We start from the raw sequence: 27,882 nt of genomic DNA, 5'->3' as shown, positions 1-27,882 counted from the left end.
AAAATGTCAGAAAAGTGACTCCTTTTAACATGTAATAGAAAGTTTAACACAACTGACACTCTCCATTTATCTTAAGATAGGTAGAAGTTCTTCTGCAAGAAAACCTTCCTGGAGAAACTTCGATTTTCCCAAACTAAATGACGACGCGTCAACACGTCGTTGAGATGAGAATCTAGAATCTAGAACTTCACTTACTTGTAGAGATTAGTGAGGAACGTTCTCGCCGCATGAAGGTAAGGCTGCTGGCACAGCAAGGATATCGATTTAGTCACTAGCAACTTGTCTTTGGTAGAGTCGTAGTAGCGTAATGCTGCACCTGGTGAATGTGCTGATAGTTTGAAATGCCGAGGCAACGATCGCGTGTTGTGTCCATCTTGGCCTTTCCTTCCCCTGAAAATGTATTGTCTACTAAACTTTTAAACTCAAAAGACATTTTCTATGTACAGTTCTTCTACATGACTTAAAAGTATAATTGAATACAAGTACTGTAATCTTAACATTGCTACTTATCAAACTTCTATTTATATAGTATGATCTTCGTTAAATCGCTGAAACATTCTATAAGTAGATTCTTTCACCTGGCATCTCCTCCGAAATATTTGCATTAATAAATTAGAATAGAGCACCTCGCATAATGTCGCATATAGGGCATTATTTATAAAAAAAAGTTTGATTAGATCTATAGCTTGAGTTTAACTCACCCACCTTTTTCAGCATGTTAATACTAATTGCCAGTTAATTTTTAATTCTTTTACAGACTGATTAATTCTTAAAAGTACTTGATTTTCAAAGAAGTAGTATTCAGGATATTTTCAACAAATGGATCATGATGTTGTAGGCTTGTAGACTTCTTACTCTAAAATTCTCTCAGACTAAACATGGATTTCCTATTTCAATGGCATCAGTTATTGGTTTACTATTACTTATTGTTTGTAACAAGAACTAGAAAATTATTAGAAAATAGATGAAATTATATGATCACATTATTAAAATCTAGAGAAATTTTAAGATGATCCCGGGACAAACTTACTACATTTTATTTTCTGTTTATAAAGTTTTAAATAAAAATGAATGAAAATATAGTCATGTATAGTTTATATAATTACTTAGATAAATCTCTTTAACAAAATATAGCATTAAATTATAAAACCTTCATTTTGATATTATAATATGCTTTTTAAAAACGTTCAAAAACATTCATCTCGCCCTAAGGTTCGGGGTTAGCTGCACGAATGTATCCTTATTTATTTCGTATCTTCTTCTCCCTATTTCTATTCTTCTTTTTCGCTACTACACATAGTATATAACAAAGAATACGTGATATATGTTTCATAGAGCCATTTTAGACAATCTAGGTAAGAAATTTAATCTACTATACACCTGGTTAAATTACAATTTTTTAAACATTTAATAGAATAATCATTAAAATTTTCATAATTCTTGGTTGACATTTTCTTAGATTTTTCTCTATTAGTCTCAGCCTTACGATTAATTGGAATCATCTTAAAAAGGTAGAGTAGTCACTTGACTTTTCGAGATTGCCAGGTCGGTATCTGCTGTTACAGTGTTCGTTATAGAAATAGTATTATTATTCACAGGGTAATAAAGGCGTCTAATAAAGGTGTCTAATAAAGGCGAGATGGAGACACTCTATAATTCCGAGTTGGGAACGCGACTTAGAAAATTTCCTCCTCCACTATACATACTGTTGCATGAGCCACGTATACGTGAGCTCGGGGCATCGGAGAGCTGAGAAAAGTCGAGAGAGAAGGCAGATGTGACCCTAACTCTCTCGCTCTTGAAACGCTGAGATTCAACTGTTCAAGTTGCCGGCAAGCGGCAGAAGCCACGCACGATCTTTTCAATTACCCGAATATTTTCCTTTTTCGATTTGTTAAAAGGGGACAGTGGCAGACCTACTCTTCAAGAGGTGCAAGATCTCACAAATTTTAAGAGTCGCATTATAATAAATAAATTATGGGCAATATATATTGTTTTATTTTTATACAAAATTAAATACAAATAAAAATAAGCATATTTGGATAAAGTATTTGAAAAAACATCTGTTTCACACTTATCACAATAATAATGTAACTATATAATTCATACTCTAGGTGTTAAAATAAAATATTTTTATTATTGTACGAAGACCTCTGTCATTATTTTATACATATGAGCCGTTATTTGTGAAAGTGGTACAAGTCCACTTTTGGAAAAAAATAAGTTAATAGTAATTCTAGTAAGATATAGATATCCTCCTTTTATATTCATAATCATACATTCAATGGAGCATGATTTCTTGATAAAGTAATGAAAAGAAGTTTAGCTATAAAATGTTATCCAAAAAATGTTTTTTTTTTAAATGGAATAAGACTATTTCTAATAATCATAGTTAAAACAACTTTCTAATTGCAATTATTATTGATTATTACGACTTCAGTATGCACTGCCCTTTAGCAGATATTAGCTAGTGCCTTAAAAACAACATCATAAACAAGATAACGGTATTATTGCCATGATGATGAAGTGAGAAGTAATTTCACTGATTTTGTTTAGTTATTCTTTCGCAAATCCTACTGTTTGGTTTGTCTTTCTTATACTAATCGATTGCAGCATGAGTATTATTTAAATATAATTGTTATCAATGCAGATAATCAAAGTTTTAGATAAATAATATTTCATACAGTTATTACAATGAGTTCACGTACCTATCAAAAAGGCGATATCTTAATTTTGTCTGATAGTGATGTTGGTAAGTAAGAGTCATCAATTTTTTCGCGGAAATATTGGAGTTTTTTTTATTATGGAAATAAGACCCATGAATATTAGAAAAAGAAGACGAAAACTAAGAAGAGGATTAGAATTTTGGAATTAACAGATTCAACCACTGATGAAGACGACGTTACTAAATTTCCATCACATTATGAAAATAATGATCAGAAGACTAAGAAAGCCAAAAGAAATAGAGGCGAAAAATATTATACAAAAACTGAAAATATTACTCCTGCAAAGAAATTCGAAAATAAGGATTGCAAATGTGTGAAAGTGTGCAAGAATCGTATTACAGAGGAAGATCGGATATCCCTATTTAATTTTTTTGGGAAATGGAGGATTTTGAAAAACAAAATACATTCTTATTAATTCTTAATGAACTTGATTATTCGTGTATTTACATGTCTTCATTTTAATTATTATTTTTTACGTTAAAAAATCCATTTCAGTAAAGCCACTCTCTATAAAAATATAAACTTATATTTCCTCTTGTTTTTATTTCTTATAATATGTTATTATTGAAAGTGGTATAAGTACATTTCAAGCTAAAAACTCATTTATTCTCTTTAACAATTTTAATAATTATTATTGTATAATAAAATTTAACAGGTTTATAGTGTTAAAAACACCACCCGAATTGATTAACGTTTGCCAATATTTTTAAATTAATTCAAACGCAAACCCTTAAATATCTCGAAGTATGAAAAAATTAACTTGTACTACTTTCAAAAGTAACGACTTATATATACTGTTACGCGCCGAGCGGGTTGAGACGCCCGAGCGCGAACATTTATATGATTCTTGTTTCTAATGTACGTAAGAGAGGATGAGAAGGGTTTGAATTTAAAAGTAAATAAAACTTGAGATATTATTTCGAGTAGTTAAAGGGATCGGTGGTGCTACAGTCCCATACGGGTCCTTGATCAGCTGTATTTCAAATCCGAACAGGATAAAGGCCGAAAAAAATTAAAAATAAAGAATATAAAATACGTAAATTGTATTTATTGATGAATCTAATTAAAGATCGAATAATAAAATGTTTCAATAAGAACGTGTATAAAAATGAATATATATATATATATATATATAAAAATATGTGAATAGATAATATAAAAATATATATACGTATAAGAGTATAGGAACAGAAATATCTAAATTAGTACGTGCAAACGGACATTCATTCTCCCGTTTATAGTGGAACAATTCAGACCAGAGAAATTCCCACAGTCTTTAGACTATCTGAACTATTGCCACTCGTTCTAAAATGATTAATTTTAAAATTTCAAAACGAAAGAAGGAAACAATATTAATTTAAAAGACTCACCAGTAGAATTTCTTTTCCTTTTAAAAGAAAAAAAATAGAGAAATCTCCTCAAAAATAATTTTGACGTCTCACTTTGGATTTTTTTAGATACTGCTTAACCCTGTACGGAAGAAAGAATTAGACACTTATTCGCACATACACACACTATGAATTTAATTCTTAATTAATCAGCTATTTTATATGGAACAGATTGAAAATAATATATATATATATATGTATATATAAACCAAATTATAACAACAGAACAAACAAACAAATTTTGAATTCACACGAACTTCCTAAGTCCTTTTCTTCCTACTTAGTGATTTTAAGAATTAGAAGAAAACTCTATCTTTAGAAGATCGCGGACTTACGACACGCACCTCGCGATTGTACGTCGACAAGTGAAGCGGCATCACGCCTTCGGAAGGATCCAGGATCAATCATTCCGATTATGGAAGGGTTATGCCGCTGCTTCATTAGCTAATGAGAGCGTGCTTTTGGCCATACCGAGCCCGTGATTGGTCAAGTTCTAAGGTTAAAGAAGCTGAGTAATGTGTATGTGTGAACATTCCAATTCTCTCTTTCACATCATAAATTTTCTCACGCGACGCCCCACCCAACTCATGACAATCTTTTGTATATATCCGGTGTATCGCTTTACAATAACCAATTAGCCGAAAGAGTTTAAACATCATCCACAGAGATTCGAGGAAGCTGACCCTCAGTGGTCTAACGGGTGTTCTTTAAATTTAAATATTCATTTGACAAGGTTTCCCACAACGCTTATGCGTTGCCAAATTTTCAATAACCAAGACTAGTAAAAGTATGACCTTAACTAAGAGTGTCAAATTCCGAATCTCATTTATACATATTTGACGAATGAAAAATTATATTCAGAACGTGTCACCGCGTATACAATATGATCCCTAATTTCATACTACGCATTTGTAAGATTACGCTTTGGTGAGACTATACGCTGCGCAATAGGACCACGTTGATTTCAAGGAAGGAATGCGTTACGTTAACAAGTCGATCGCGCCGCCGAAAGGGATATTTAATTTCGTAAACTCAAAGGCCAAGATTACGCTCGATTAGGGAAGTTCCCACAATGCTTTGCATTATCGAGACGCAATTCAACCGAGTTATATATAAAAAAAGAAAAAGAAATTTAAATTTTTTATGTTCGGTACGTAACAATACCTTCTCGGCTGTAACATACATCCTGCTACAGTTCATGTATGGATCTGTTTCAATTGTTACTAAGAAATACGTATTAACACGAAATATTTCACAAAATGTCATCGTTTAATTTCTAGATTCATCCCTCAGAATTTTACACAACTCTCTGAGGATTACACCGAAGTCTCCTTTTAATTGTAAGTTGGAAAGTAAAAATATTTGGACAATTGAAAAGATCCCGCGTGGCTCGTGCCGTTGGCCTGCGATTTGAATAACGTTTGAGCTTCAAGAGCGAGAGAGTAAGCTTCACTTTACATTCGCCTTCTTTTTTGATTTCCCAAAGCTGTCCGACGTGGTCCAAACGCCGAGCTCACGTAGACGTAGGTGGTTCGTTAGTGTGTGTAATGGAGAAGAGAATTTTTAGTAAAGTACGTCGCCAATTTGGGTATCACAAATTCCGGCTCCACATCGGTAGCCTTTCTAATTAGGCATCTCCTGATTCGCACAAGCCCAACTAAATTTGTCATGTATTTTATTCTGTTTTATCGATATTCCAGCAAAAAGCAATACTGAGGCATGGGTTTCCGACCTAACACTTTTTGTCGCTATATGAGAAAATTTTGAGCTGGAAAAGGGTTCATTCGAAAGAATAAACTTCAATGCAGTGCAGTCATAATTTCGTTTAAAACATTCTGTAAATTACATAAAAATGCTTAAAGTCCGCGACTGTGAATAGTTAATTTTTGTTCTATTTTGTAACGTTCGTATTAATAAATATCAGCATAATTTCGTTAAATCATGTCTAGACCGTGCTGTATTGTATCTTTTGCTTTCGAATGTACCATTTTCCAGCTTAAAATCTTCTCATGTAATGACGGAAAGTGTCAGGACGTAAACCTCTGTTTTTCACTAATTTCGTCGGTAATTTCACTGCCCTGACATAGCCAGATCTAACCGCTTCAAATTCTGCTTGTTTGTTAAAAGTTAAATTGATAGTGCGCCTCTCTCTCAAATTAAGGAAAATATGCACCTGTAAAAAACAAAAACTAGTACAAAAAATCTTGTCAAAACGCCATAAAAACATGAGGAAGAAACTATTGCTAATACCTAAACCTGAAATAACAAAATTGAGGCCTATTCAATAAAACGCTCGGACACGTGTCGATTTATTTTTCACGTAGATACACTATATTCAATTTCATCGAAATCGGTTATTGACTCATGATGTATTATCCTTGTTAAAATTATTGTTTTGAGTGATGTCATTATTGCAGCAAATAAGCGACATGTGACTTTCAGATATATTGCACAAAATTTCTTCAAAATCTGAGAGGACTGTATCGTGGATTCTCTTTGTAAACTAACAATAAATAAAAATGTTTAGTCAGTATGGGTACAAACGCACGCGTTAAACTAATAACTAGTCTATTTTATAAAATTTCATTAAAGTTCAAGGACCTCATTATACAATCTCGTCAGCGAGTATTACCAGTCTACAACATTCTGAACCAGCTTTTAAAAACACCCTTGCACACATACAGCCTTTGATCCATCAACTGATTGTTTGATGTTCGTAATATCGCTTTAAATCAATTGTACCATCGGATAAAATAAACAGCACATAAAGAGGACTCACGTTGGTGGTGTACCGTTTTGGCCGCTGCTCAGTTCTGTGATATGCATCGCTTGCAAGGTTTGCATAGCCGCGCATATCTTGCGATTCCGACACTCCTCGTAGAAGACGAGACTGAACCCGTACGTTCTGTGCCCGTCCTCCTTGGTGAGCACGAACGAATGGAACGTTGGCTCCACCGAGTGTTTCTGCGTTCGAAATCTCAGTCCGCTCGGAAGGCAAAGCTGAAAGATTGAATACCTAATGAGAAACGCTCTACACACCTTTTCATACCTAGCCGGCTCTTTTTCGCCAGCAACTGGGACACGGTGTATACGCGGCTCCCCTATATCGTTTACAATAAAGACCTACAGTGTATCGTTGAATCCCTACTAGCAGTTTTTGGAACCTGGCATAAAAATGCAAATAGTTACAGTGAACCAGAAAAGTGTTCACACACCTACTTTTCGTATAATAACATTACATAGAATAGCAGAGACTATTTTATTTAGGGGACTAGATATGTATCTGTACCTAGGCCGCTCAAAAAGATCAATTTTTTAGGGACATTTCCTGAAAATTTTATTCAGAAACTCTCAATACTAACAAAGTTACAACCTTCGATAGCTGAGCGGTCAAACATCGTTCAGTTGGCTTTTTTATTTAAAAAACAGTTAAAACAAGAATTCAAGGAGGTTTTAACAACGCTGAAAGGTACTAGGAATGTGGACTAGGAACTGATGGTTTTACGTAAGTTTAAATAAATGTAGTATTTTCTCTATTTAATCTGTAACTAAAACTTTAAACACGCCCTCAAAATTGTTTTTTAAATCGATGCCAATAATATCTTTGACGCCACTAAACTGATTTTGAAGAAATTTTCCAGAATAATTGGCTATATAATCCTCCTTATTCTTTATCATAGAATTGTTTGTTTTATGAACCGTTTCGAACTTTATTTTTATATATTCAAAACAATTGAAGTTTATCCTCAAAACAATAGATTTACAATTTTTTCAAAAACTAAAATGTAAAAAATCGGTTACGATAAAGACTACTTTTATTCATCTAATTTAGAGGAGCATACATTTTTTCTCAGATAAACCTAGCGTAAGATATTTTGGAACCGCAAATCGTGTCTAGGAAAAGCTTGTCTAACATACGAATTAATAACAAACTACGAAGAGATATTTTTTAAAGTTTTTGTAGAAAATATACATAAAGTTAAGACTTTTCAAATACATGTAAAAATAATCTTTGTATGAAAAAGAATTCTTGAGAATGGCCCCCTTCTGCCCGCTTAGGTACATGTAGGATAGATGTCTCAATTACTGCCACGTTAAGCTCATCATGTCCCTATTATTATCAGTTAAAAAATCGTCGTGTCCGTATACCTGCCACCCAATAACTGTCAGTCCCACTGACTATGACCTGATGACTGACAGTCCCTACTATTGACAGAAACCCGATTATAAACAATCCCTATTAAACAACGAAAACAATTAATACATTTAAAAAACTTACGAGTATAAGAACTAGGTAATTATAAAATGCTACTTACAAGATAAAAAAATTATGAAATGAAACATTAAGTAAAGGCAGATAAAGGTTAGAATTGCACGTGGCAGTTATGCGTACACGACCATGCACGACACATATGTTGTACCAACTACTGATGGTAGTGATATGGATAATCGAAAAACTATCGTCCTCATTCTATCATCGCTAATTATTATAAGTTAAGAGATAAAAATCACTCTTTTCTTCGTTGTATTGTTTAAATCATTCTTACATATATTACGAATTCATTTTGTGAAATAGATATAAGATGAATAGTAAAATTACCGCCCTTTTTGCATTATGACTTTCCCCTTACTTTCTACTTAAGTCAGTCGTGTTTTTGATACTCAAACAACACATTCGCCTTCTAAAATTTCTTTTAAATGCAAACATAAATAGATATACAATATTTTTGTGTTGTTACTTCAAATTTTGCATTAAAATTTTGTTTAAGTGTAATTCTCTATATATTACTTCACTATTAAGTAAAGCAATTGAAGTGGCAGTTCTAGGGGCACTGACAAGTAATTGGGTCATCTACCCTATGTAACTTCGTAATAGGATATTTCAATTTAAGGTCCGCTACAGACGAGCGTTTTTATGCTGCCACGGCGATTTGCTGCAATGCTTTGTTGCAACAAGGACAATGCCCAATTTTCAATTGTGGAAAACAAGAAAAGACATACGAATGTGACAACTTACCACCGTGTTTGCGACAAGTTGGTTGTAGCGACTAATTTACGCAAAGCGCCGAAACAGAATCTGCGTTCTTTTGAAAACACGCAAACGTGTTGCCAAGTTGCCGCGTTCGTATCTTTCCTTGTTTTCCACGACTGAAAATTGGGAATTATGTTTGTTGCTCCAACGCGTTGCGGTAAATCGCCATAGCAGTAAAAAGACGCTCGTCTGTAGCGGGCTTGAAACACTCAGTATGGTATAATAAGACAATGATGGAAGACTATAAGGAGACTTCCCACAGTTCGTGATTCGGCGAGTTTGGCTCGGTGAGTGATTCGGCGAACCTGCCTCGGCAAGCCTGATTTAGATCGTGGAAAGTATGAATCTGAATCTGTGAACTGGTATCTTTCCCCAGCTAGTGTCGAATTTCGTATGGCTTGTAAATGTTGAATTTATACAAGCTTCCACGCGTCGAACCAAGAAGGCTTGTCAGGGCAGGTTCGCCGAATCACTTGTCGAGCCAGACTCGATGAATTACGCGCCGTGGGAAGCCTCCTTTAGGTTGTTTCATGTGAAGACCCCAGAAAGAACCTGATAAATAACATTATATAAATTTTATAGAAGAGCAATTATTATAACATAAAGTCCGAAACGTTCTACATCAATCCAATATAATGTAGGGACGGCGTTGGGCAAGACGGCCGTGCACGCCTATCCTTGTTTTTTAAGGAAAAAGTCGAGCACGATGACAAAAACCGACCATTACGTTGCGGATCGACGAGACGGAAAAAGGCGACGTTACGTTGTGAACCGTTAACCAAATAAATACGTTACCTGATTTATGAGTTTTCAATTCGTCCCGACTACAATAAATAAAACTATTTCTTTTTTAATTTTCAATATCGTTTTCTTTAAACTCTTTTAATTATCAAACGAAGACTTAAAAACAATTTTGTTTTCCTTGACATTAATTTTATGTCAACATCTAGAATGACTACTTAAGTTTTTCTTCACCTGTAACCGAACACGCTGTACATTTTATTAACCGTTTTATTATAACACAGCAGATTATGAACCAAAACCATTGACATGTAACAAGTACGTGCTATTTCTGTGTATGAGTTCAAACCTGCCCATAATGCAATGGAAACCATTCACAATATTAGCATGGTACTTGGAGCAGATGCAGTAAGAGAACACTTCGCCGTTGGTTTGAAATATTTAGGTCAGGAAATAGAGCTCTTAAAAATGAACTTTATGATTAACCAGAAAAAATTATTAGCAATAACGAATTAAAAGCAAAACTTTAATTGTGTCTGATACACGTCAGGGTGTAAGAGAAATTGCTCAGAAGTTGGATGTGCATTATGTAACAGTTTTCCTGCACCTATGCAGTTTAGAGGAAAAAAAGACTTAGATAAGTAAGTCCTGCATGATTTGATAGAAACCCAGAAACAATCTCGAATAAAGGTACGTAGTGCACAATATGGAGATTATATTTTCCCGATTTGTCACCCACAAACTACATTTTTTCCAAATACCAAGATAGCTTAGAAGCTATCCAAGTTAGAACTTGGAAAGCACAGTAACTTTGCAATGGAAGAGTATTAAAATCGATGAAAATTATGAAACATGTATTAAGTGAACTAAAACGATAATTTTTTCTATAAATTAATAAATTTTTTTTTATTCCATTTCATTTCAAATTTGTCTAAGTATTTCCGTATATCTTTATCATGCAAAAAGATAATTTCACTAGGCAAACTTGGGCAAAACGTAATCTAATTAATGACTGAAAATTATGATGAATATAAAATAATACTAATAATCAAGATTACTGATTACAAAATCGATTATTGAAAGCGACTTAACATGTGGGTTTTATTACTATAATATACTACAAGTACGTCGTAATCATTCAACTGATTGCAGATTCATGGTTAGTGATTACACATCACAAATGCTGTATAAGATTACTATATTATTCTTTGTGACGCTTACATGATAAATAATTATGATTACTATGATTACTTTTAGTAATGAATTATATTAATCACCAAAATGTAGTTGATTACTGCCCAAGTCTGTCACTAGATTTGACACTTATACGATTTCGTTATTACATTTTAGATAAACTATTTTACACATGAATATTAATTTAATTGCATCATAAACAGCAATAAAAAATAATACAATTTTGACAAGAACTTATAATTACAAGTTCTTCTATTAGAAATTTAAATTACATTTCATCAAAAGTAAGCAAGTACGCGCATACTTTGCCTGGCCAGCAATGAGTATACATAAGATATTTTTCTTTCAGGATGGAATGGTTTACATTCTACATTGTAGACATTACACACTGTATCAAAAATATTACGAGACGGGACGCGAGAGGCTGGTTAGGATAGACATATTTCCAAAGAATATAGTAGTTGAAGTGTTAATTTGTACAACCGTCGAAACTGATGCTAGATCAGTGAGTCGTTGGGATTATTGCAGATGAAGACGAACCTGATGCAAAATCAACTTGGTGCTACAAGTAGCTGTAGGATGCAGATGAATCTGATGTAAAATCAGGTACTTGCTAGATAAGTTAGCTTTCGTGGACAAACTCGAATAAATCAAGAAGTCACTAGGTTGGATACAGTTTTCTTTGGAAGTAAGGCCATGTGGACGAATCTGACGTGGAGTCAGAGAGCCGCAGGAAATGCTAGTAAGCCTCGTAACTTGTTAATTATTAATTGATACAATTTGAGCGACTAAGTTGTATCGTGAGAGATCTGTCAACTTCGAATAGGATCGCTTAAGGTAATTGTAGAATGGAAAACAATCTAATTAAATTGCAATGAATATTTTAGTATATTCTAAAATCAGTCTTTACATACAAATGTATAGTATAGTGTTGTCGCATAAAATGTATGATTCTAAATGTTCGATGTTAACACACTAGCGATGCGGGCATTTACGAAGTCATAGAAATTGCCAAATAGAATTTATGCCAAATCGCGGATTCTATGAAGTTAAACTGTAGACTCGAAAGGGAACTTCAACCCGATCTAACTGAATAGCAACGAACTCTGACGAACTGGGCTGTCAACGTGACGGTACTGTTCTGGACTCGTTAGGGCTAAAATCTCGGGGTTTATATAGGCCGAAAAATGAGTGGGGTTCGTTAGAAATTTCTTTACATGGAAATATCTCACGGTTGGTACAGCATCGTGGTTGCTACTCAGTTGCTTGGAGTTGCGTTCCCATTAAGATAAACGGAAAAAACGAAAGTGTTAGGGTGCTTTCTTTTAACAGGCAGAGACTCGAATATTTGGGAGTATAACGGAAAATATTCTTTATACGTAACAAGAAAATGAAAAGGGTTCGTACCATGCACACAGCGTGTTCGTCGAACGGATTCCATGGTACAGAGTCCGGATAGTGTCCTAGTACTTTGCTCTTGTATGCGCGGTCCAGAGGCGTGCATTGCAAGGAATCGCCTGAAAAAATATAATATTGGTTTTATTCAAGTTATCTTTACCTTATATCCACATATAAACAAATTGAGTTCAATTCGCCTTCTGTATTTATTTCAGAATTTGTTTTCACGGCACCATGTTAATATAAAGTATTATACAAATACGTAATGGTATCAGACAAATTTTAATAGTTAACCGATACTAATAGATAAATATTTTAGAAAGTTTAATTGATCACTACAAATTATTTTTATTTTCCTGTATTTTTGACGCAAAACTTATTGAGTACAGAATAGTACAGATACATCCAATTATAAAATACCTAGGTGATACACAGATAAACTATCATTAAAATCATTCACTTAAACTAACCACTTAGTTTAACTACTATTCTAATAGAAAATAAAATTAAATGCCCATAAATTACAAAAAAAAAAATGTATTTTCAGTCAAAGAAAAGCAAATTTAATTTACATGTAACAATAAATATTATCTAATAGTATTCTTAACCATACATTTGAATTTAAGCAGAAAAAGTAGACTGTCTCTTTAGTATTTAATATGCAGTAAGTCGACAAAATATTTGAACACCCGCAATTGAAGGTTTTTGGGCGTGAGACATGTTTTTTAGGAACTTATATCAAATATTTCCCCTTAGTAACTCTCCTCCGACTTAACTCCGACTAATATTGTAGCTAACTTCGCCAAAAAACCTTGGACCCCCTGACAAGTATTAGTATGCTCTCTTTAATGTTGGTGTTTTCAAGTTACCCGTGTTCATGTCACGGTTAACTGATCATCAATTATTTTAATTGATTAGCTGATCAGTTGATCAGCACAGTTCACATCGAAAGCCTTAAATAGCAGCAACACGGGTAATGATTAGTCAAATATACTATTTGAGGATTACATCTTGGCAGAGCCGAACGAAATTTATAGCTCGTTCCTGTTCTTCGCTGTACCGTGCCGAGGATGAAAGGTAAAAAGAATAGTATACCAGTCCCGTGAAATAGCCGCGGACAGTCCCGATGTGCGGTTCTTTTGCGGGACAACACTCAATAAAAAATGAAAACTGAGCGTTAAAATGTAAAAGCACTGAGTGTTTTAGACAAATATAGTATGTTTTAGTAAAACAATAATGTCTTCACTAGTATACTAATTACTATACGCCAATGAGTATTCAAATAATATTATTTTGATTCATTGCAGATGTTTTAATTATCACATCGTCCATGTGTAGGTAATATGAAATTTCAGTTACACGATTATGAATAGTAGTATTAACTTCTATTCAGTGTGGTATGTGTATTATAATAACAAATGACGCTAGAAAGAAATGCTACAGCGAACAAGTGTTATTATTAAAGCCAGGATGCTACATCGAATGCGGGGAAATATAAGCACTCGTTTTCCCGGCTCTTTCGCTCCAATTTTGTTGCCATGATAAAGAGTCAACTGACGATACAAATCTATTAACCCATTTAAAATTGATAACACATTATGTGTGTTATGATGTATCAGCGGTTCCTTATATCACAAATTTACTAAAGAGCCACTGGCACACATCTTATGTTATCATCTGGTTTGAACAAACAATGTCTACAGTATTTATTTTTCACTGTTTAAACTTTTTTTTTTTTAGTTTATTTCTCAATAGACATCAAAAAATTTTCCGGCTCCTAGGAATTGTTTTATGATGAAACCCACATCTTGAATGGATTAATAGCAGTCATGAATAGAGAATTAGAGATTTAGAACGTCAGTCATCCTCTTTTGCTACTATTTGTGGAACTAGCTATTAGTTTAATTAACTATTAACTAACTATTTATAGAACCAATTAATTCGTTGTAACATACTCTGCTGTATCTATGGACAATATTTTCTTTGTGTGTTAAAGTTCAGATTTACCAAACGTGCACTGAGCGAAAGTGTTGTAACTAACCTGCTGATTTTTATGTCACTTCACACGATTAAAGAAGTAGAACCACAGTAGAAATTTGCTTCACCTTTCACGTACTATAATTTGCAATTTACTTTTCATATTTTGCATATTTTTTAACATATGCAATAGATAAATGTATAAATGTAATATATAAATGTATAAATGCAATATATAAATATTTAATATATTTTTAATTTCTGATATACTATATCAGTACAATAAAAATTATCAACAAAGATTATTAGAAGAATAGAAGCATTACAAAGTGAATGAAAAGTAAATGAGAAAAAACTTCACATCCTGTGATGCAATCTCTAACAAATACAGTATGATATCCGAAGTGTGAATAAGCTATCAGAGTTATTCAAAGTTTTTTAAATTTAAACATTATTCCGGGTGGATACACATGGTCTGTCTGCTTGTATATTTGTGTCTACGTACATCGTGACAATTATAATTGCTAACGATGAGAAGTGATGCTTGTTAACGATAAGTGGAGACCGTGACCTTTTTGGCGAATGTGTACTTCCATAGACGTTTCCTGCAGAGATCTGTCTTTTGAATTCGTCTTCGTGTCTTATCTTAGAACTAAAACAACTGCAACATTCTAACCAATTCAGATTACCTTTAAGAATATATATAATTCTAGCAAAAAATTCAAAATTTAAGCATAAAGTGCTTGCTAATCAGTGAATTTCAAAAATATATTAACCCCCTCAGTATTTGAACACTCTCACTTTTGAATGTAAACTTATAGTGTATTGTTATCTTATATTATTAGATATAGACATATGTACAATGCCAAGAAAGTAAGTTAGAAAAAAATTACAGTAAATTTCTATATATGCTAATTTCTAATTAATGAGGATCAATTATTTGGGCTTGCATTTTAGAACATGGAAAATTATTAATTGCTTTGGTTTCGAATAAAATGATAAGAATAGAATAGACTAGAACATTATTTATTCTTATTTTCGACTAGATGTAATGAGGGAAATCCTATTTTTATGTTTACACAAAATAACGAATAAGTACAAACCAGTGCTTAAAGCTATCATTGCACAACATAGCACAAAACTTTTAAAATAGCTTGCACATACCCGAGATTTGAATTCTATTGAAAAATGACATTTTAGTGTGTCGAATTCTTTCTAATAATTACAATTTTCAAACCATAGATACAAGAACTGAAAGCAGTAATTATCATAATTGTCAAACCCTGGTTAATACATATAAATAATCCGAATATAATAAGTTTTAATCTGAGTTGGTACGTTCATGAAACACTATTGAAACATTTTCACACTTACACCTATCGTTTTTGTTAAATTATCATCACTATTTCCGTAAGATTGCTTTTCTAAGGCCGAATTTTTCTACAAAATAAAGTTATATACTAAAATTTGTTTGTGGGAACCTCATATCTTGCATCCGTTCAGTTTTGAAGAATTGGTATATTTTCGAAACGTACTGTAAATATTTACATGTATTTTAACTTTCAATAATTCCAATTGTCTGTGTTTGTTACAGAAAATATGGAGAAACATGTTTCACAGGTTTACATAAAAATTACCTATATAATTTCCTTTTACAATTATTATATGCTTTGTCTTTATGTCGGTTTAAGGTCAGTTAAAATTAAAGCTACGCAATGTCAAACCTATTTGCTTCCGATAAATTGTGCGCTATATTGTTTCATTATTTTTTACTTCTGGTAAAATAAAAACAAATCATCAATTAAGTTGAGAATTTTTTGTCTCTCGCACTATGCAAGCTCGCTGCTCTGCAAAGCTCTGTAGCAGCATGAATTTCAGCGCTACGTATATGTACGGGATTTTATTCTCAAAATCTAGAAACTTGAACAAGTATTTTAAGAATAAATAGAACGTACCATTAGGTTACTCCATGACCGTAATCACCACTGCGAAAACACCGAATTTGACTTAATTAGTATTTAGGAAATTTGGATCTTTTTTTTAGATAAAGTGTAATGAAAAGCGTGCTGCATTTAATCCTGAGCAATCACTTCAATTACTTGTTCCTGAATTCCCAATCTTAATTATGTAGAGTGTAAACAATATACGTGTTAATATTTTAAAGGGTGGTACGGGAGCTGAAATAGAACGCAAAATGTCCTATGACATTTATCATATATGACAACCTTATGTCCGATCTGCCTCCATTTTGCAATAACAATGCCTTAAAGTTAATATACCTATCGACAAAACTAACAAGGGAACATCCATAAGTGTAAATGTCGAATTTTGATGAAACTTGGCATGCTTGTAGATTAGCCAAAAATATTAGACACGTATGTTTTTTCTGCTACTATCCATGTTAAAAGGGTGAAAACCACCCATAAGATTGGGGAGGAAAATACATTTGGCTTAATATCTCGAAAACTATTGCGTCTAGCAAAATGGTGTATATGGGACGTTTACATACTTTTCAACGACGAATCAACCTATATAAACAGTTTTTGAAGATATCACTTTGTTTAAAAAATATATTAAAAAGTAGCATATTTTTGTTAATTTCCTTGACTAAATGTTGATTAATCTTTTTACAAATTTGTATAGGACTACTAGGAATCAAAACACGAAATACGGATCAAAAAGTTTTGAATGTTTACACTATAAACAAAATCGGATGATTTTGTAATTTTACAGATATATTGAAGAGCAACAATAGAGCCAAAAAGTTGTAATACATTTTGTTCTATCACTCGTGGTTAACCTTTTATGATGCTTTAAAAATCCGCCATACATATCTTACGAATAGCTAAGTTTTTTAAAGATTTATAAAAGTTAAACCGTCAGAGATACAGCAAAATGTATTAATACGTTTTTGTTCTATTCTTGCCCTTCACTGGATCTGCAAAATTACAGAATTCTATATTTGTTAAGTAAGCATATAGATATACTAACTTCTATAGAAGACATCTAGACCCTAGAACTAGAATGTATTAATTTCATTATTTTTCTATGTAACTTAATACGCTTTGGCTTTGGAGTCCAGATATCCATTTGTTTTTAGTAGAGTTGTATTTGTGTAAGGCAGACCATACGCAATGAAACATGTTATGATACTTGGAATCGTTTCGAACCTCTACTCTGTATCGTATCTAAGTCAATAGTCTTCACTCTCGAACCCATCAGTTGTTGCGATGTATAGATCGTAACATGTTTCATCCTTATAGTCATATTTCATCCATATAGCCTCCTTAACGTCGATTCTACAATATGTAGTCCTGAAATTAAAGACCTAGACCTGTATATGAAGTTTATTTAGACTTTTAATATTAATAAATAGCAAAAGAAAATTTCTTTCGCAGTTTAAAAGGATTAACCCCTTGATTTATAATAACGAGTCAGATTCCTGCACTTTTTACAGTATCTTCGCTGCTGACTACGCGATAACGCGTGATGAGAATGTTTTGCAAGTAACCGATCACGCACAATCGCATGAGGAGTCTATATTCGCTTAATGGGTGCTTTACGCTTGGCTGTTTAGGATAGATACCCATTTCAGATCGGCAATGAAGGTGATAAAACTACGAAAGAAAATCGTAGGTCAAGGAGTTAATATAACCTCATTTTCTGACTTCTAACGCAAGTCATTAACGCATTATTCAACCCCCAAAAAAGTGTACTTCGCACTCTGCCCTTCTGAAACCATTCTACCCTTCTGAAAGCACGAGAATCCTAAACCAGTTCCATTTACCTACAACATTGCAAGAATCTCCTTTTGCCACCGACGCGAAGAGTTCACAAAGTAACAAAAACTCAAGTCGGTCAAACGTCCCGAAAGAAAAACGGAGCAGCAGGAATATCCGAGGCCAGCGAGAGGGAAAAATTCCAAGTTTGAAAAGACGCCGTTCCAGCAGGCCCGCATGCATTCACAACAGTTTGCGCATTGTTCTCGGTGCAGGCTGGCCTAAGTGCATCTCGGAACCTACAGTTCCTAACGTAGAGGAGGTCTTCCGTTCCTTTCCTGGGAAAAATTAGAATCTCTATCCCTCTCTCCGCGGCAACGTCGGCAACTTGTTATTGAACGCAGTACACATACCGGAACAGCTCGACCTGAATGAGACTGTTGAAGTGTTGGCGAAGTTCCAGCTGCCTGGCGCACACTGAACACAAAAGCACCCTTGTGCTCGGGTTAATCGTTCATGATCGAACAGCCACCCAAGGAGAGACGGCGAATGTATACGATGTGAGCCCCTCGTCAGGCGGGAATTTGATTACAGCGGAAGCTTCATTATTCAAATACTGTGCAATCTGAACGATCTGATGCTGTTAGGAATAGATAAATCTTAAACTTTGATTATTATTGACGATATACAGGATGTTTAGCTGCAAGTGGGCAAAATTTTAAGGGGGATTCTACATATCAAATAAGATGAAAATGAAGAATAACGAAATTGTGTTTGAGGTTTCGTTTCTTAACTATAAGGGTTTAAAGAGAGCAGTGGCTATAGCAGTGGTTATAGTCATTGACCTAAGGCGATACTTGTCTCACTCAACTATGGTTGGATTACATATGGCTCTCGACCTAGACAGTGGTTATGATTATCATAACTACTCTCTATGGTCTGGATTAGGCTCTGTCACGAACCTCACACCTACATTGATGCTATTTGATTTGTCGAGTTTCAGACGGATTTTGCTAATACTTATTAAGTGCTTGTAAGTAACAAATGAAGGATAAATCGTAATTTCGATATTCTTGATTTTCATTTTATTTTGATATCTGGAATTACTCTTTGATTTCTTTTCCCACACAAGTCATCCGTTAAAAGTTGTTAAATATTTTACTAATCTCCATATATGATTTAAAATATGTTAGTGAATAAATATTATATGTATTCAATAGAATTCTAAATCCAACAGATGTTGCACAGATTCAAATCGTTTCTTCCGTGAGTCGACAAACAACAATGTACTATTAACATTGTCTTTTTATGGATGATTTTGAGGAGAACACGGATAATATAACAATTATAATCTTGAATTTAACACGCTAAAGGCCAAGAATGTGCTCGACTAAGAATTTCCAAAATGCAAAGCATTGTCGAGACACATCTCAGCCGACATAATGGTAAAAAATAAGAATAATTCCAAAAGTTTCTGTTCCGCACGTAACGGTAACAATTATGCAACTCGAAATTTTGTCAGTTTTAAATTATGTATTAGTCTAGAAAGAATGGCTTCTGCATTAAAAAGTTATATCGTTTCGTTTTCCGGAAAATCAGGATTTTTTAAATTATATTGCTACTATTATATAAAAAAATTCTACGAAAATCTGAATTTACATTAAATATCACATATTCGTTGAGTTATAGAAATTACACCTAATATTTAAGTTCTGCTATTTAGTAATTAGAAATGTCAAAAATAACCTTCCTTCCCTAAAATGATAATTTAAAAATACAAAATCTTCTTTCATAATTATATTCAGCATTAAATCGCCTTAAATTTTAAAAAAAATTGTTTAGTTAGAAGTTCAGTATTTTGACTACGTATTTATAACACGTGTCTACTCAAAGTAGCTAAATCCTACCATGTTCTCTACACGCGGGATTTCCCATAAAAACAAATTTTGAAATGCGTAGCAAAAAAATGTAACATTTTTTATACTACAATAAAAACTTTGTTAAGTACGTTCTCATTTGAAGCTGTAGGTGTTTAAATTAAAACGTTCCGCAAACTTTCTGCTTCTTACCTTAAATATTACCGAACAAACATTTACCTAAGATTATTCATTAACAAAATAAACTTCCCTTCGCTGTGCCTTATTTAATTATCATCGCTAAAAACAAACGCGAGAGATACTTCACTCTTACTCAAGTAAAATAGTATTAATGAAAGCTTTTTTTTACAGAAAAGAAAGGGAGGAATATCACGCCGAGAAATCATCCTCTTGTAAAATTTGAAGGAGTTAAGAAGAGAGGGAAGGAAAAAAATGGAAGTTGGAAAGTGTGAGTGCTCTGCAGTCCAAGTGACTTTTAGAGGTTGCTGGAGGTAGTCACCTAGATTTAAAGTGGTTCTCTTCTATTTCATGTCGCTTTTTTAATTTTTCAGCTCTCTTTAAACATCGTTACTTGCGATATGACTTTCCGCTTGACATTATTTTCCGGCTTAAATTAATCAAACGTGCCCCATTCTGGGCTGCGAGTTATTGAACAGATGCTCTTAACACCGTAATGTATTATATTCTTTTTCTACCTTCCATACATTTTATACAGGATGTTTCTAGACAGCACGGCATAATTTTAAGAGCTGATTCTACAGGGTGATCTACAGTTTAATTGGAAACCCTCTAATGAGTGTTAACAACACTTACAGTAGTAACAGCATTTACAGAAATTCTGTCAACACTCAATAGATTTCCACTTAAACTTATTGCTCTGTAGATATCAAAATAAAACGAAAATCAGGAATAACGATTGTGCGTTTGAGGCTTCGTTTGTTAGTTACAAGTGTCTAAAAATCTGGTGTAAATCACCAGAAATGAGCCTACACGGAGACCCTAAGCAGTGGTTGTCCACATGGTAGTGTAGGTTACTCACAGTTGAATAGCTGTTCTGTCCCCTAGCTTGCGTCAGGGCTACATTGCCGTGCGACAATCAATGCTCGAGACCTTCGCGCGAGCACATTTTTGGTGATTTTTAGACACTTATAACAAACAAACGAAGCCTCAAACGCGAAATTATTATTCTTAATTTTCGACTTACTTTGGTGTCTATAATCACCCCTTAAAGTTATGCTGTGCTGTTCATAAACACCCTGTGTAAGTAAAATTATAAAAAAAGCATAACAGTAGATAGTACTTAAATCATGATAGAGAAAATTATTTGACCATCTACGGATTACTGACTAGAGATTCAAATACAATGTTAAAATTAGAAGTATATACAATGTGTATCGATATAATTTCAGATTTATGTAACGTACATGAATATTTGATCTATAGGCCAAAAGTTTGGAATCACTTGTTAATTCTCATTAATATTACTTATAATACTGTATGGTAAAGTAATTTTTATTCAACGTTTTAGAAAATGATTCCCAACTTTTCACTGATAGTATAGGGGTCATTCCACGCGAAATCGGGCACGTTTCGGAGCAAGTTCTTGTAATTTGCTCAAATTTGAATATGTTGTAGTCTTTAACGATATTTAAACGTGCCCTAAAGGATTTTTCAAAATTTTGAAAATTGTCGATTTTACAGCTGTTTGAAGTTAAGTGCTACCTTTTTTTTAAAAAATTATAGCTATTGAACTAGTAAGCGGATGGAGATGAGCTTTACGGTGCTTATAGAGAAAACATTGAAATTTGTAAAAAAAATTATTTCATTTAAAAAAACTTGTTTTTTAATCATCTTTTTTGCAATTATTTTATTATTTTGAATGACCCATAGGTATATGAAAACACAAATAAAATAAATAAAGTAAAACATAAATAAAAATTTGTTCGTATGGCAATAACGTACGTTATTTGTAAAATATAAGTGTTACGTCCCAGTAAATTTCGATACGATTTGCAATATTCCATTGCAAACGTTGCTTTAAATCCGAGTGACCCTGTAACTTGGAATTTTTCAGAGTCAGCAGGTTATTCACCAGCAGGTGCCAAATATGTGTTGATGATTGACCAAGTATACATCTCGCGTTTATAGAATAGATAGAACACAAGACTAGATTGTGCCCTAGTTGGTACTTTACTTAAGGACAATCGTTTTCCAAATTAACCAAAATAATAGATGATAATTTCGCGATTATAGAACACGCGCTGTAAATATCGCAAATTCCAATCGAATCGTTTATAACCTGTTGTAACTTTTGCCTTTGGCGTTGTTTTATCCAGACTCAAGTATCGAATACTAAAGCCGTCGAGTGAACAGTTGTTAGTTAGTACCCCACACGACGTGAAAACTGTGGAACAAGAAGAAGAAACATCTTGTATGTCTCCTAACGCCCAGCCATTAGGGTCCTTCCTCCCTCGTTAGCTAGTAAAAGGTAACTAAGGTAACTAGTTAAGGTAACCAAACATTGTCAACTTTTGTAAACTACATTTTGTATCTCCGAAACGAGATATAATTGTAATAACATATCTACACTATCTTCGAAACGAAATATAATGAAATAAACTACCTGTACCCTTATACGCATGTATTTAAATGACGACCAGTCCAACTAATTCCTAATCACGAATACTCCGACGATCCCGAGGAAGGCAATAGTAGTCTAAATCTCATATAGTATACCGTTATTTATCCCTGCCAGCGTAGCCGACATGTAACAATAAATTCTTATCTTTCTTAAAAATGAGTTTTATAATTTAAAATAGCAGTCTTGCATACAATGGTATGCTTTTGTATCTACTTACATGGTATAATAATGTAAACGGTTTCAGTCTTTTCTAGATTTGTAATTAGAGTTTAAAATAAAATTCTTATTCATAATTCTCATTTCTATTTTACTCGCGTGTCCATTCACGTTACCTTACTAATTACAAAATATCGAAATGATAGCAGTTAGAATATTATGTAAGCACAGCAACTATAAAAGATAACAATTTCGCTTATTTTATATCAGTTAAATATACTGAAATAATAAAAAATATAAGTTGGGTTATTATATTCTGCAAATTATTTTGCATTAAGCATACAATAACCATAAAAATAAATATACATACATAGAACATTGTACAGATCTATCCAGGTATCTAAAACGGATTTTCGAAATAAATACGAGAAGATACAATTTATAAAAAAAGTTAATGAATTGATTGAAATATTAATTTAAAATTTTCCCTCTCTCGGAAAAATCAAGTTGAATCAAAATCGTAAAAACATGTTACTTCTTACTACAGATTATCACGAAAATTGCATCCTGAACTACGAAACATTACATTTTCCTAACTTTCACAATCCTGCAGTGAATTCTAACTTGTAACAATTTACGTTTTCTTAATTTAATACCACATCCCCTTTTGAAAATAAGTTCCCTGGTCTTCAGGATTTTTAAAAACATTGAATAAATGGAACCGTTAAAAACTGTACTAAAAGTAGCAAAAACTAGAAAATAAAGAGGTTGACAAACAACCCCGAAAATTTGTTGTAACCACGAAACGTGAAATCCTACCGAGAGGAACATGCGACATTTACATAATTCTTCCTGTCCAGACGACTTTTTCCAAGGTGGTGCGTCTTATCATGGCATCTTGCTCTCACCGACGAAATATTGCACCCTCGTCCGTATACTTTTGGCATTCTTCCCTTCCAAAATTACCGAGGGGGTTGCTGCACCGTCCATGACGATTATCACCGTAGATGCAACGTCGTAAAAACTTTTATTTCTTTTGGTTGGATCAGCTAAGCGACAGGTACGTGACGAGCGATTCGTTCCTTCTCTGCTTTTATTCATTCCTCTCCTACGGAAAATACCACGTTTTTTGTACATAACAGCGATTCGTGTCCTTCGTTTCACAAAAGGCTTTCAAGAATCAAACTTTGCAACTTCTTCATTGTATCTTGTGTCTCAATTTGTTTGGGTTCTTCATTGTATTTAGTGTTTCAATTTTTTATTGCTGATTTACATTAATGTATACTTAAATTAGAATTGTTAAAATTGAATTTTTCGTTAAAACGATAAATTAATACGAATTTTTCTTTCTTTCATTATGTGCCACATGAGATGCAAAGTCAATAGGTATTTCTATGAAAACTATCAAATACACTTCCTATAGTATTAAAATATTGATTTCATATTACCGTTTTCGTATACGAAATAATTATATATAATAATTAGAAACACATAATAAGGGCATACAACAAATTGTACACTGATAACACGAAAAGAAAGAAGACAATTACATTCATACAAATATATGTATATGTATAACGTGTAGGTATATGTATATTTATAGCAGGTTTGGTTACTATTAAAATTAAAATAATAGATTATCTTATTTTACTACATACTATTTGCATTATATTATGCTATTTTGCACTGTCACTGAATAATGGAGATAGAAGTGATATGTTGTTCTATTATAGGACAATTTGTATTCTATTTGAACTTTAAAATATTGCTACTTATATTGTTTACTTCCTGTGTAAAGGTTTCAACTAAAATATTTATGGAAAACTGAAGTGATGCCACAATTACTATGCATGAAAAACGTTCTGGCCAATAGCAATCTCAATGAGAGTTTCTCAATTTGTTATTATCGATTCTAAAAACGGTCTTCTGTCAGTCCTGTACGGTTTGAACTATTTTTCTGGTTAAAACAAACTATAACAGCAAATGTTTTAAAAATATAATTTGCTTCAATTTGCCAAATTTTTGTCTTCATTAACAAGTATCCTCGTTTTCACAACTACTAAATACAATCTAATGTTTAAGTGGGGTAAGTCATTAGTTTCCGTTGTATTTATCTCTAATTATGGTAATAATTTAGAACGCAAAATTTGAAATTTGAAACATGATAAAGTAGCACAGGTTGCACTATTCGAGGCAATCAGCCAGTCATATTTACCGCGTTCGAGTCGGCGACCCAACGGAAGATTAAGTTCGTTCCGTGACTCTAATTGCCACTATCAACTGCTCTAGGGGCTAATCTCCGCTTGGAAATTCAGTGAACGAAGAAACGACGATAATCCAATGGACTGTGCAATTTGGCAATCCTCGAAAACTGTTCTACAGTTTCAATTAATCTCCCAATTCCTTTTTCCTTGTTTTTGCTCAAAAGTGACTATATCAACGTGGAAAATTATTGTTATTGTCAATAATAACTCATAACCCGTAAAAATTTTAGAGAAAAGAAACGGGTGAAAATAAGTGAAGGAGTTTGTGTTGTAAAATTGTTTAAAAATATTTTAATTGCAAGGATCATTTTACAGCTAAATCCCAAAGTTAGAATGTATTACTTGTTTTCTATGTGATTTAACCTTAGGCCCCAGAACGACATTCTGAGCGATCCCATGCCGGTGACCTCACTAAATTTTGAACTTGAAGATCTATTTAGCATGCACTTCGAAGTTGTTTAAAAATTTTGCTTTCTTTTTTATAAACAGGAATCAGGCCGTGCAAGTATCTTTTTTTTTTAAGATGCCCAAAGAAGAATGGAAAAAGAATTTTTCTAAAGTAATAAATATTATTTCAAATATTAAGATTTTTAGGGATCGCTCGCAACCCCACATAGAAGGGTGTCGTACTAAGATTAATACACTTTGGCTCTGGAGACCAGACACACAATACTTTTTATTCTTTGTGTTTTTATTAGACGTAACCATTTATGTTTGGGAGAGTAACCTGTCATACAGTATAATTCTAATTCTGACAAGCGATTCGAAACTTTTGATCAACAGTATACATCAAGTAACATGCAATTTATTAATTTCTTTAGAATTTATATCAATAGATCAAAAGTTGACTAATTTTTGCTACATTTAAAGTCTCTTTCTTCACAGACCTTATAAGAAGTGAAATCAAGTGCTCGTAATCTATCAAAGTGGAAGAGAGGATGCTCTGACAGCGCTGAAGAGGTGTTACATTATTGCGCCATCGCTCAGATTGTCGTTAATAAAGTCTCACTCAGCTGGAGAAAGCACCTACACGCGCGTCCTATGTACGCTGTACATTATGTGCTTCTGTTGTCAATGAGCTTAAGTGACCGGAGAAAATTGTATGGCGATTTCTCAGTTAAACGACGGGTGCTGCCGGTGTCCTTAAACGCGCACGAAATGTAACAATGTTACTTAATTCTGTGTCAGATCTCTATTCATGAGGTACAGTGCCACATTGTTTTGAGCCCGTGAATCTTTCAACATTAGATAATTTTGAACGATTAAAATTCATTTTAATTTTTTTTTTTATGATATGTCTAATTAAATTAGAAAACTCGAAAACGAAAAATACAAAAATGAAATCATAGAGATTATGGTTATTCTGACTGTTACTTGAAAATTTAATTAATTTTTCCTGCGAAACATTCAGATAAAAATATCAAATAATATGTTATATTTGTAGATTTGCTTATGAAAATATATGTATAGCTACATTAACTGTATCTAAAAGAGGGTAGGAACATGACACTACTGATATCTGATATCTGTAACAATAATTAGACACTATGTATTATAATATGTATTATAAATCTTATAACTCCCTACAGCCATTGTTGTTTGTTGTTGTTCTTTTGTATAATGTATGTGTTTTATTTAAGCCACAATAGAAAAGTTTTGCGTGTACATATTACTTATACAAGTGAACTAATTCTATCGTAAATATAATTTCAAACTATCTATCAGTGAGAGTTTAAAATACATATATCTTGTTTTGAGGTAGGTATAATACAATGACAAAAATTAAAATAGCGAGTTGTTAGTAAGACGAAACAATAATATTTTAGTATAATAATATTATGAGAATGATATTACAAGATACACTTCATATTCTACAAATGAAATGTAGATTTAATGCACATTATAGCAATTGTCTACGAATAATAATTATGCAGATCCAGAAAGTGAAATGTATACCTACATACTTACTTATAATTTACTTTTCTAGAAAGTAATATTATCTCATATTACTAACCAAATTTCTACTTGCCCATTAATGTATTAATTTAGAAAAAGTAAAAAATTAAAAAGTCTTATGTTCATGCAACACACTTTATATAAAATTTTCTAAAGCTATTTAAGTGCTTTATTGCAGCTATTCTGAGATTGTCTAGGTTAAAAAATAAGATCAGTATTTCATATTCCTATACTCACAAATTTTCGAATTAGATTTTCTCAGACAAACTATTTTTATACAAAATTATATTCTATATTTTCAACTTATTTCTTGTATAACTAATTCGCTAACACACTTTACAATCTAATTTCAGTAAAAGCTCGTTATGTAGAATCAGATAGTATATAGGAATATAGAGTTAATGTTCTAAGAACTTAAATTTGTCTTCTCGGGAGCAAGTACGAATTAAAATGAAAGAATAGTTCTAAAAAAACGGAAATGTGCCACTAAGCTATATACAAAATATTATGCAACATTCTAGGCCAAAGTAAAATTATAAAATTTTACATAATCCTATTGAACGGAATTTGGAAAGTTCTATCGAATAATTACTTACTTTCGATCATTTCCGGAGAAAGTTGATTATACTCAAGATTGTGTCTGACGTAAATGTAAAAGTGACAACAATTTCACATAAAATTTGATTAAACTGAAGAAAAAAATAAGAGATAAAAGATAATTCCTAGCTGTAAAAAAGACTACAAATTACGTACAAAATATTTATAAGCAAGGAAGGAACGGTGAAGGGATTTCGCTCAAGTTTCTAGCACAAT

At 32.9% G+C, this 27,882-nt stretch overlaps 1 protein-coding gene across 4 annotated transcripts in view; it reads right to left on the bottom strand.

Moving 5' to 3' along the window:
* Pns (DENN domain containing pinstripe) overlaps positions 1-27,882 on the bottom strand; it is an 88,206-nt gene that overhangs the window by 13,072 nt on the left and 47,252 nt on the right. For 3 of the 4 annotated variants that reach the window (XM_076393756.1, XM_076393757.1, XM_076393759.1), the window contains exons 2-4: positions 12,489-12,598; positions 6,894-7,114; positions 196-390 (exon numbers count right to left, since the gene is read on the bottom strand). In XM_076393756.1, the coding sequence (XP_076249871.1) occupies positions 196-390; positions 6,894-7,114; positions 12,489-12,598 (526 nt within the window). Of the gene's footprint in view, positions 1-195; positions 391-6,893; positions 7,115-12,488; positions 12,599-23,668; positions 23,739-27,882 lie in introns of those variants that run through there. The other variant, XM_076393758.1, reaches the window with a different exon arrangement.

The sequence above is a fragment of the Calliopsis andreniformis genome, chromosome 3 (genome assembly GCF_051401765.1).
Source record: "Calliopsis andreniformis isolate RMS-2024a chromosome 3, iyCalAndr_principal, whole genome shotgun sequence".
NCBI lineage: Eukaryota > Metazoa > Arthropoda > Insecta > Hymenoptera > Andrenidae > Calliopsis > Calliopsis andreniformis.
The sequence above is the reverse complement of the archived record's forward strand: the minus strand, read 5'-3'. Positions and strand labels throughout refer to the sequence as shown.